Source organism: Molothrus ater, chromosome Z (assembly GCF_012460135.2).
Source record: "Molothrus ater isolate BHLD 08-10-18 breed brown headed cowbird chromosome Z, BPBGC_Mater_1.1, whole genome shotgun sequence".
NCBI classification, from domain to species: Eukaryota; Metazoa; Chordata; class Aves; order Passeriformes; family Icteridae; genus Molothrus; species Molothrus ater.
This window is the reverse complement of record NC_050511.2, coordinates 31,817,418-31,830,250: the sequence shown is the minus strand read 5'-3', so window position 1 is coordinate 31,830,250 and position 12,833 is coordinate 31,817,418. Positions and strand designations below refer to the sequence as shown.

General features: G+C 36.4%; 1 protein-coding gene across 1 annotated transcript in view; it reads right to left on the bottom strand.

Moving 5' to 3' along the window:
* CCDC171 (coiled-coil domain containing 171) overlaps positions 1 to 12,833 on the bottom strand; it is a 155,472-nt gene that overhangs the window by 142,286 nt on the left and 353 nt on the right. The window contains exons 2-5 of the mRNA XM_036402800.1: positions 10,853 to 10,889; positions 9,883 to 10,055; positions 3,985 to 4,117; positions 2,295 to 2,469 (exon numbers count right to left, since the gene is read on the bottom strand). Coding sequence (XP_036258693.1) covers positions 2,295 to 2,469; positions 3,985 to 4,117; positions 9,883 to 9,929 — 355 coding nt within the window. The 5' untranslated portion in view covers positions 9,930 to 10,055; positions 10,853 to 10,889. The remainder of the gene's footprint in view (positions 1 to 2,294; positions 2,470 to 3,984; positions 4,118 to 9,882; positions 10,056 to 10,852; positions 10,890 to 12,833) is intronic.

Here is a 12,833-nt window from a genome sequence, read left to right as displayed (position 1 = left end):
ATATTTGACAGATTTTAAAAATTAAAACACTTTTTTCTCTTGGAAAAGGATAAAAACCTGAGATAATTCTTTGTAGGTCCCTTCCGAATCAGCATATTCTGTGATTCTGTGAAATTACGTCTTTATAGAATGGAAGACTTAATTTCAGATTTCTATATTTTGCCAGATTATTTCCAAATAATCTCACAAATAATTTGAAATAATATTTCATTTTTGATATAGCTATTATTCTGTATAAATTAAATTTGCGCTCAGTTTAAATGACAGTAAAGATAGGCACCTGTTCCATGAAAGAGACTGTAGATAAACCTAAGGTAGGTTGGGTTAACTGCTCCTCAAGACATCTAAATCTTCAGCCCATAAATTACCTGAAATGGGGAACATTGTATACACACTTCAGTGAAAGCTTAAATGCCACGGAAATCTCATAACCTGTAAGCATAACCTTCATAACCTTTATAGGAGAAAATATTTTACAACAGTTTTTTATTTTACTGAATACAACTAGCTGCATTGGCATTTAAGTTATTACCACTTTGCAACAGGATTTTATTTCAAATACATCCCAGTTTTCTGACATTTCTTCCTAGTCAGAAAATAATGAAATTAAGAGAGCACATTAAGATGACACAGAGAAGCAGTGGACACAATGACAGGAAAGGACTGCCAGATGGCAGAAAATCAACCCTGGAAAAGTACAGCAGAAAAAAATCTGGAGCAAACACTGAAGGGTACAAGGCACTAATGAAGCATTCAGCCTGAAAAGATATGCTGGGGTCATACCAAAGCACACTGTGAAGTGAGAAAGGCTCCAATTGGCAAAGGAAAAGAAGCAGAAAATTACTAATTGCTAAAAAATTAAGCAGCAAAATTATAATTTGGTTTCTATGGCACTTGTCACAGACATTAAAAGTTTGAGAAATTTCAGCCAATGGAATTTGTTGTCAATTGACAGACTGCAAATTATTGACTATGGTATTGAAAGAAACTAACACACATGTGCATTTAAGAAGATATCCCTTGCCTCTGTAAAGCTTCTCCTATCCCCTTTTTGTTCTCCAGTCCCCTCACCACAGCCTCACAGCCCAGTCCATTCAGAAAAGTGACAGGCAGCCCAGCAGACTAGGTTCACTGTGCTGTGGTTCCATCCTCATCAGTCCCTCCCGAGTCAGGCCTCTTGGTACCTGCATGGCATGACTCTTATACTGGCAAGGAAACCAGCACACATGGAAAGAAACATGAATTTGCTCTAGGTGAGAAACTAGCAATTCAAGTCTTCCATTTGTAATCACAGAGAAATTTCTAAAGGGGGAAAAAAAAGCTTTTTTCCAGATTACAATCCTTAAGAGTCATTATTTTTAATGTGTTTGCAATCCATAAGATTTTTGATTATTCATGTGTTCTCCAAAGGAATGAAAGTTCAGCTTTCCAAACATCTTAAAAATACTGGTTACTTTAAGTACTATCAAGATCCAGACTGTTTTGGTTCTTGGAAGGTTAAAATCTTCTAGGAGTACTCCAAACTCTTCACTGAATATCAACAGCTCATCAAACTCACATATACATCTCCTGTACTTCACAAAATAGATACAGTAGTTTAGGTAACTAAGAATGCACCTCATTTCCTTGTAAGAATGAGAAATCTCTCTATTTGAGAAGTATAAAGGAAATCTGAGTTTCTGAAAAGTAGCAGGAAATAAAAAGTCTACGTAAAAACCTTCCCTTCCACATACTATTGTCATAACCCACATTACTATAAAAAAAAAACAAAAACAACAAGAAGAAAATAAACCAGACATGAACAATAAAAATCTTGACACATTTGAAAAGATGAAAGGAAATACACATATGATGAGAACTTCTGGAAAAAACCTGCTGGAAATAGCGCAAACAAATGAGCAGGAGTTAATTTTTCCTATTCTTTTTTCTTCCTTTTTTTTCCCTCTAAAATGGAAAAGGAAGAACTACCGGACACAGGGATAACCTGGATGTGAAGATGGCCACCATGATTACAGTTCCATACACAGACAGCACTGAAGGAAGAAATAACAGAAGGTGATGGCCAAGAGGAAAGAAGGGTTGGAAGGGTTAGCCACAGGGTTAGTTAGTTCTAATCCATACATGAGACAGTAAGAGCTTTGTAAACTCTTATGAGTTTTCAAAAGCAGATGGATAAGAGATTCAAGAAAAACAGCAATAAACTAGAAAATGTAATTAAGTCCCTGCTTCTGACTTACTTTAATGACATGAAACAGACTTGGTTTTTATTCCATCTTTACTTCTTTGAAACCTACCTTGCAGTTCCACAAGTTTGTTTTTTGCATCACTTAATTCTTCTTCTGCAGTACACATTTTCAGATGGGCACCTTTTCTGGCAACTGCCAATTCATACTCCAGACCTTGTCGAACGGCCTCTCCTCTCTCAAATTCTGACCGTAATTTGATTATCTGTTTTTCATAGTTGGATACCTAGAAAATAAATTTCACAAAACTGTTAACAATGTTCCCTTGAAGAAGTGCAATATGTAACAGAAACACACCTACAGAATACTTTTTAAAGATACTTGGAATCACATCCACAACTGCCATCTTATTCCACTTGAATTTGAAATACAATCTTGCAACTGCATGCTTATGCACATTTTGATACTGGTTTTTGTGAACTGATCCTTTTCCCAGATGAATTTCATGTACCTTAAACATACCCCTCTATTTTTCAAAAACTATACCACCTTAAAAAAATTTACCATACATTACTGTCATCTTCCTGCACCTCAGAGGAAAAAAAGCCATAAAGAGAAACATTATATTCCAGATGATTTTCTGGTAACATTCAGAACAGTCATATTGGGATACTAGATTACCAGACATCTAGTAACTCACAAATACATATACAAGCATAAAATTCAGTCCAATAGTGCTCAGTAGTCAAACAGATGCCTTTAATGCTAATACACAACAAACTAAGAATAGAAAACACTTCCAAAAGGGATCTTATACAGGCTGAGAAACAATCTTTGCTGCCAAAAACTGGATTCAAAAAACCAAGTTCAAGACATTCCAGCACAAGAAGATGGAAAGTAAGATACATATTCAATCAGAACATGTACAAAGTAGCAATATTCTGGTAAATGAGAATTTAATACATGGGAAATCACCCACATTATAAAGGATTTCCTTGATGTTGTTGCAGCAAACTAGTACTGAAATGATGTAGCATTAAGAATATACTCAATTAATCTTTTCTTTAGTCTGAATGTCAGTTTCCTGACTAACAAATACAGGAAAAGGTGGGTGCTGAGTAGTAATCAGTTTCAGTATATTGCTGCTAGGCTCAGTTCCCACATTTGCTTCCCACAATCTGGCAGTTGATAATCTGGTTTAAACTATGCTGCTGAAGTATTACTACTACTGTAGGTAGTAATTCTGCTCTAGGCAATCTCCCAGGAGAAGTTGATGTGGATGCTCATTCATCTGGTTTTGGCTAAGTACAGCCAATAAAACAGGTTTGTTGTTCCATGTACATTTATTACGTAGGTATGTACCCAAAATAAGAGATGCCTGCTTGTCCCACAATGACTTGTTCTTGTGCTTCAGTTACATTGTTATTTTCCCACTGCCTTATCAACTGTGGTGTCATTGCAAAAAATGGATCCATGGAACTATCTGGATTAAAACAAACAAACAAACAAACAAACAAACAAACAATCTCTCACTTTGAGCTCGAGGTGTACAAGATTCTTCTGCATTTTGCTGTTGAGAAGTGCTTGAGTTACCTACCTCAACTTTAACTATTAACAGTGACAGCAGAGGTGCTAACAGTATCTATGAACAGGCATAAGAGGTCTGTACTGTGATACCTTTCTTCATATTTTCCAGTTACAGACTATGCTTTTGATCTACCATCTGAGAATATTACTTCAATGAAATAAGATGACATTTACTCCAAGAGTAAAATAAGGCAAGTGAAAAAGATGTCCTTACTTCTTGATTGTGTTTAATAGCCAAGTCCAAATTTTCTTTTTTAGCTTGAAGAAGTTTCCATTTCAGACCTAAAACAGCATCCAATTCCGACTTAGTGCTCTTCTGCAGTAACTCACATTCCTCATTATGTAAGCTGCAAGATAGTATAATTTTAAAGAAAACATAAGCATTCCTTTTAAGTTTTAATGTTCCCTTATTTAATTATCAGATTGTGGGTCCAAAGCTCTATACATTTGCTTAAGTAAAGCTATGCCCACTGTTGCTTATTATGCAAACTGTGAGAGATGTAAAAGCAGGAACTTATATTAGATATGCACTTTTAATTTCCCTAAGTCGATTTAAGCATGCTTTTCATTATTTTTATTATTGATCCAATAAACTTCCAGGATGGTTACAAACATAATTTCAATAACATATATTAAAATGACTAGCAAGTTTCTGTCTATCTTTTCAGTAAGGCTCATTTTTTAACATGAATTACTGTCTCAAAAGCATCACTGTCATACAACAAATGCATAAATGTGGAATAAATCTCACTCTTCCACATTTTGTTTTCAAAAATATATATATAAATATATATCTAAACTACAGATAAACAACTGTTCACAAAAAAAAATACAAACTAAAGGTGTCGTCCTCTAAAATACTCTGTTATGTTATTTCCACTACTTTTTCAGCCAAAGAAAAATCTACTTGGCAGGTAACAGGATTTGCCTCTGAGCATCACAAGTACTATCAAAATAATCAAAACAAGCTTTTATGTAGAGAGTGGAAAATTAGTATAAAAATATATATTTAATTAACTAGCTTAATAATCTTGCAACCAATTATTATAACTTCAAAGTGGACAACTCAAAGTATTTCAGGAGCTGAAACTCAGCCTTCACATTATTTGATATACATCATTTTTCAAATTACTAAAACTATGTAACAATGGCTCTACTAATCAGCTGTTCCACACAAAAGTGAAAGAGCCACTAAATATGAATTAAACTGTAAAAAGAAACATGGTTAAACTAAACAAAAAAGTTTGCATCATTTCATGCAGAGCTGAAAATACTAAAATAGCTTACCTTGGTCTACATGAAGTCTTAATTAATTACAGAGAGAACAGTTTCATAAATTCCAGTATACTGGGTTTTTCTAAATAAAAAAATTATCACTTTACTCCTAGATTTATGCACAGGCACCATTAACATTTTTCACAACTAAAACCTTTACCTGATTATATGTTTTCTCACATAAGCTGATGAACACAAATGTCATCAACAAGTGGAACAGTGTTCTAGATTAAATGTAGCCTTTAAAGATATTAATAACAACAAATGATGAAATTTCAGGTTTTTAGCTGCAGCCTATAAATATGTTATAATTTAATAAATGCTGTCAAATCTTCATTTAAAAACAAGATGGACTTCATCTGTGTGGTCAGAATAATTGTATGTCATCAGTACTTGGTCCACAGGGTGCCATGTACTTAACACATTTTATATTTTTAATATATGTAGGAGATAAAGATCATTAAAACCTACATGTACTGCAAGAAAATCACTGGCACATTACTAGCTTCAGTATTTACATACCCAGAGGAACCAACATATCTCAAAGGGCAAACAACCAGTAAAATCCCATATCATTATTTTAAGCAACTCTTAAGTAATGCAATTAAGAAAATATGTGGTAAATCAGGAAGGAAGTAAGAAGAATCTGAACAGTGAGAGTGATACTTTTTCACTCATCCTAAAATCATGAGCCAGACACAGGTGATTAAAAAGGGGACCATTATAAGGATCCTTAGGTGCACAATTCTCCAGGTGGAAAACACTGAAGATGCACATGTAGCATAACACATATACAACTTTTATGTTTAGCAAATTAGCATGTGTAACAAAAATCCCCAATTAGAGATGTAAGTGGTAAGGTAATTTCCTCACAGTTCAATCTTCTTTCAGTTCCCCCACTTTAGACAGGAACTAAATTTGGTTTATGAAAATGTGTCTCGGAGTTTTGTAGACTTCAACCTGGGTGTCCACAAAAATCTAACATTGGACCCCCAGATTGGAGCTACTGGGAAATTTATTTTGTCTCTCTGTCTAATAGAATAGGTAAAATGCTAGCTATGAATACTATGATAGGCTACAGAGCTACAAATATATGTGTAAAGAATATAGAAAATATATAAAAGAAAAAAAAGGCAAAAATCAATTCAGCATCAAGAGCACCTGTAAACTGTATGAAAGATTTTTTGTGGACATCATATAAAGGTTTGGTAGACCTTTATTTTCCCATGCCTGGGGAAAACAGATGAAAAGTAGGTTGTTTAATTCAAGGATTATACAAGAAGTATCTGTCTCATCAAAAGACAGCTAAAAACCTGGTGGCACCAAGGTTAACAAAGCACCAGGTAGGGGGAAAAACAGGACCCAAACTGAAAGCTAGGGGTGACTAATGCAAAGACCAAGGATTAAAAAAAGGGTAACCATTTTGATAGTTTGTGGGCAGCGGGGAGGTCATTCTACTTAAGCCTGATGATATTTAATACTTCTTGCAAGGAGAGCACATGAAATGAAAGCAAGGGAACAAGTACTTTTTTTAAAGTAATTAAAAAGAAACACATTCAAATCTTTAAGGAAATTACCTTGGTCTTTATGACAATCAGCTCTTAATAAAGTTCTTCCTTTCAATTCTTCTATTAATTGTCCAGGAAAAAAAAAAAGAGTGTACTGGAGATACCAGCACAATAAAACTTACTCAGAGAAAAATTTAACTATGTGCTTAACTGGACCAGTAGTGGGGAAAAAAAAACCCACTACAAACAAGTTACATGGATACCACAATAGCAAATTAGGGACATTATAGAAATGAAAAATGTGCATAAGAGCATGAAGACAAACAACATAACTGTAAGTACTGGGGGAAAAAAGCATTGAAAATAACTTCTTATGCACAGCTTCTAAACTTACAATATTATTAGAAAGAACTTAAAAATACAAAGCAGAAAAGCCTATTTTTGTTCTTAGTATAGAGCAAAATCAGCAACTTAAAAAAAAGACAAGAAAACTGGCAGAATATTATGTTACCACTTCACTAATTTATTACTTAAATATTTTCAAATAAAATAGGAACTCCCCTTAATTAGCCACCTTATTTCTGTGGTATTTTCTTTAATCCTCACAGCATCATCAGCACATGCCGTAAGTACTTTATGAAAGCTTCATACTACCAACTGTAGAAGAGTCTTTCTTCCATATTCATTTACCAGTAGAAGTGCTACAAGCATAAAGTTCTTGGAAGCTTAAGTCACAAAATCAGGCAAAATCTCTGGAAAGTTTCAAATCATGTATGATTTTCATTCTAGGAGGAAATCAGAGACTGCTTTGCACTTCCATTTTCACATATTAATAGTTTGTTGATCATTGGTTTTGAATGAAAACACGCATTTTACCAGCTAGATCTTTTATCTAAGACACAATTTTTGCTAGTACTTTAAGACTCTTTAAGAAAGCATATCAGCAGATGAAACATCTTTTGAGTACTACATCACAGAATGCTCAAAAATTCACGCTCACTTCACAAGTCAGCTAATTACAGTCAACAAAGAACATCACAGAGAAACAGTTTTCACTAGCTTTTCTTCCATATATGGCTGAAAATGTAGAGTAATTTTGTATCAGAGGAACTTTCTTTTACTTACTATGTAGCAGTGTAATTATGCTAAACTTCTCCAGTTGAAGAAGCAGCCCCTAGCCCGACTTCCTATCCAAAGTATCTACTTACTGAATTGTGCTAGTGCTATACAACCAGCAGGTTCTTACAATCAGATTTTAAATTGTAACAAATAGCTCTCTCAGTTAAGATAAACAGAATGAATTAAAGTTTAATTGTGCCAAAGATCAGACACATATCAGGTTTAAAAAAATAAGAGCCATGTGCAACACTTATAACCAACCTCTACCCCCACAGCTATTGTAGAAAACCCTTCTGGAACTCTGCAACATTGTTCCCAAATGGAGACAAAAACTACCTCTGTGATGTCTCCTATACCCCTGTGAGAATTCTTTCATATCAGATGGCCAGTATGCACACCTGCAATGATGGAGTGACTGCTGCCAAAAATTCAAGAAAATAACAAACTCCTTAACAGCAATGTAATATTAAGAAGCAGGCATTCTTTATTCAACCAGATGCACAAGGCAGTAGCTCCTTCTACACTCTTGCATGCTGAGTATAGTAAAATTTCTGATTATACACTGTATTTTACATACATATTCATTGATTGTCCCAGAATAAAAATACACATGATAATAATTTACTCATTATCATTTAAGTATTTTCCCTCTCCTTTAAGCATGTATTCCTCTGTCCTGGGGGTCTCTCTGGTAGTCCACAGTGGTCAGGGACACCAATGTTACAGCTGACATAGTCAAGCTGGCAGGGCACTGGGTGAACTTCCAGTTCTCCTTCTCACATAATGGGCATTGTGCAGTTCCACAGGCCAATGGCTGTAGGAGAACAACCATTGTGTTAGCTCACCAGGTGTAGACAATTTATTGCCCAGTAACATGACAACATCAGTGGACAAAGGGCTACAGACGGCATTTATCTTGGCTTCTGTAAAGTCTTTTGACACAGTCCTCCACAACATCCTTCTCGCTAAATTGGAGAAATGGATTTGATGGGTGGACTCATTGCTGGTGGATATGAGAACAGTTGGACAGTAGTATCCAGAGGATAGTGATTAATGGTTCAGAGTCCCAAAAGAACATAAATGACAAGTGGTGTCCCTCAGGATCCATACTAGGATCATGTTATTTAGTATCTTCATTAATGACACAGACAAAGGGATTGACTGCTCTCTGACCAAGTCTGCAGATAACACCAAGCTGAGTGGTGCACCTGATACACCTGAAGGACAGGATGCCATCCAGGGGGACCTGGACAAGCTCAAGAAGTGGGCCCATGGGAATCTCAGGAGGCTTACTAAGACCAAGTGCAATGTGCTGCACCTGGGTCAGGGCAAGCCCCAGCACCAACACAGGCTGGGAATGAACAGATCAGAGCAGCCCTGCTGAGAAGGATTTGGGGGTGCTGGGGGATGAGAGGCTGGACATGACCCAGCCATGGGCACTCACAGCCCAGAAAGTCAAATGTGTCCTGGGCTGCATCCAAAGCAGCATGGGCAGCAGGGCCAGGGAGGGGATTCTGCCCCTCTGCTCTGCTCTGCTGAGACCCCACCTGCAGGGCTGCATCCAGCTCAGGAAGGACATGGACCTGTTGAAGCATGTCCAGAGGACGCCCAAGAAGTTGATGAGAGGGATAGAGCACCTTTCCTGAGGTGAACTGGTGCAAGGCTGAGGGAATTGGGTTTGTTCACTCTGGAGAAGAGAAGCTTCAGGGTGACCCAACTGTGGCCCTCCAGCACCAGAAGGGAGTCTACAAGAAAGATGGAGAGAGACTCTTTACAATAGCATGTAGTGACAAAACAATAAAGAATGGTTTTAAACAGAAGAAGAGAAGGTTTAGATTAGATATTAGAAAAATCCTTTACTCTGAGAGTGGTGAGGCATTGGAACTGGTTGCCCAGAGAAGCTATGGACACCACATTCCTGGCAGCTGGCTCAAGACCAAGGTGCATGGGGCTCTGTGCAATCTCGTCCCATGGAAGGTGTCCCTGTCCAGAGCAGAGGGTTGGAATTCAAGGATCTTTGAGGTCTGTTCCAACCCTGGCCATTCCATAATTAAGATCTAATAACTGTATTGACATGGCATAGCTTGCATATATCACACCGTGGTTGGTTCTTTTTTCAGTCTGAATTACACACTTTCAGAGATCTGGAAAATAAACCACAAAAACCAAAACTATATTACTAGACTAAAAAAACCAGAAATGAAACTCACCTTCTATCTTCTGTGACAGAGTAGTTGACTGGAGAGGATGAACTCATGATGGCCAATAGACAGCTTTTCAAGCCGCATAAACCATAAACTCTGGAGAATGAATTGTTGACTGTATATACATTTACTTGACAAGCTTCCAAGATGATTCTTCCATATCATAAAAACATTACAATCTGTAACAGAGACATGCTTTAATTTATTTGCCAACATAATGAAAGAATCATTTGTTAATACTCACAAGCAGTTAGAAAACAGTGTTACTACTATGTCATATGAACAACTACCAACTATAATTTTACAGTTTTAGACATCTATGTGAATTGTACTTCTAATCCTCAAAGCTTAAATACTGTAGATCAATATATACATATATAGTAACATATCAGAATGTCTCCTGCCAAGGTTTTCAGAATATCAGTAAAAGGTATTTTGTTCCCACACACTGATCGTCTATCTTGTAAACATATTACAAACTCCATTTCTCTTCAAAATAATTCTATTGAAGATAAAAGTGTATACCATGATTGAATGTACTAGTGTGCTGTCTGATAACAGCCTTTAACACAGCAAGTCTTCCAAGTGTTTTACAAACCTGGAATTTTCTATTTGAACATATTTTTATTGTATTAGATAAATTAGCAATAGTTAGGACTATACAGAAGGAATTTTAATTGAACTGTAACTCCACTCATCTTTAGAAAAAATCATTAATTTAGTGTCACAATAAAAAAGAAATCAATATAGACAACATATTTATAACATATATTTATAATGCAATGGATGAAAAAAATTCCATTGCTTATGTCAAGTTGCACAGCCAACTCATTAAAGACGTCTTTTCATTAATTAAAGCAAGGTAACATGAAATATAAGCTGTATTCAACAGTCAATATTGATGAGCCATAAAGGTTTGTTTTTGAACATGACAGCAGATGGACATCCATATTAAAGTCCAAAACAGGAAACTCACCTGGACTCCATTTTTACCATCCCTGGTTTGCAGTCACCTGTCCACAGAATCATAGAATAAGCTGAGGTGGAAGGCACCATTAGAACTATCAAGTCCGAACTCCTGGCCCTGCACAGCACACCCCAAGAGTCACACCATGTGCCTGAGAGCATTGTCCCAATGCTCCTTGAATTCTGTCAGGCTGGTGCTGTGACCACTGCCCTGGGGAGCTGCTCCAGGGTCTAACCACATTCACCTAAGGGTGAAGGACTTTTTCTGAATATCCAGCCTAAACCCCCCCCCACTCAGTTTCAGGCCATTCCCTCTGTCCTGTCACTGGTCATCAGAGATTAAGGATCAGTGCCTGTCCCTCCCATTCCCCTTGTGAGGAAGTTGTAGCTGCAATGAGATCTCCCTTCAGTGTCCTGCAGGCTGAACAGACCAAGTGACCTCAGCCATCCCTCACAATGTTTTCACCAACCTTGCAGCCCTCCTTTCAATGCTCTCCAATACTTTAATGTATATTTTATATTGCGGTGTCCAATGGCAGCAGTTGGTGTAATATATTAATATAAACTGATTTTAGTAATTCCAGTGGCTGCACTAGAAATATGGAGAAGAAAAAAAAAATGCCTGCTTCAATCTATAATTTTAACAAAAAATGCAGCAAAAATAAACTTACTTCTAACAACTCTGAGTTCTTGGTTTAGGTTTTTTCTTTGTTTGTTTTGTTTTTATGGAAAAGTAGTATATTCATATAGAATAGCTACATGTATCCTTTGTGATTTTTAACATCTACACATCAGAATTCACCTTGGTACATGTTCATAAAACTCAAAACACAACAATTGCCACGTAACTCTCACTCCTAGAAAAAACAGCATAGCTTTTTTTTCTCATCTCAAAAGAGAAAATAGTTGAAAACCTCATTTTCAAAGTATAGCCTGTAGTATAATTTCTAGGCACATGTTAAGTTCCATTATTTGTGACTTGCATACTGAAAACTTTAACTTTACATGAGAGAAGAAATTCTTGACAAAGTACTTGCAGTACTCAACAAAGATGTTAGATTCTTCGATAAAAAAGAAAATTAGATATCCTGGTATCAAGAAAAATGAGGTATCCTCTATCAATTGTTCCAAATTTTCAGCTCGCGTTAGTGGAGCTGAAAATTTGGAGCTGAAACCTTCAGACATAGCTCTGAACACTAAGAAACTAGTTTTTTATACCACCCTTTTCTTAATATTTATTGCCAAAAATATGTATGTGGCTTTATACCAAAATTTGAAAAGTAGAAAATGAAAAAAAAAAGAGGTGCAATTAAATAGATGCAGCAGAAAAAAAATCTGTCTCAAAATATAAGCAAAATCTCCTCTGACACATTCATACCACCCTGAAGTTTTAGAACTTTCTGAAATTACTTTTAAGTATTTTAATTACTTTGGCGAAGGAGGGAAAAAGGGAATATCTAATGAGTGTTTTCTGGGAATGCTAATGACCTTGAATATACAACATCTCTCTGGTAAGATGCATCTCCGTTGTTTACTACCACACAAATGGATACACTCCAAAAGCATGCTATTTCAATCAGGGAAAAAAAAAAAAATTGAAGGGGCATGGAGTGGCTCGTCAAAGCCCCACAATAAAACAAAATAGTTAGGAAGTTTTTACTTGAGGAGGTAATACATTAGATGAATGTTACCTACAAAATTTGTGGCTTATTCTCCTCACTAACTTTTGAATATGCTTTACTAGCTTTATGAAGGCCATTGATTTAGACTGGATGCAGGGAAGAAATTTTTTAATGTGAGGGTGTTGAGGCACTGGAACAGGTTGCCCAGAGAAGCCGTGGATGCCCATCCCTAGAAGTGTTCCAAGACCAGGCTGGATGGAGCTCTGGTTTAGTGGGAGGTGTCCCCTGCCCTCGGCAAAGGAATGGAACTGGAGGATCTCTAAGGTTCCCTCAGCAAACTGAATCTAACCAAGATGTACTAATTTGAAA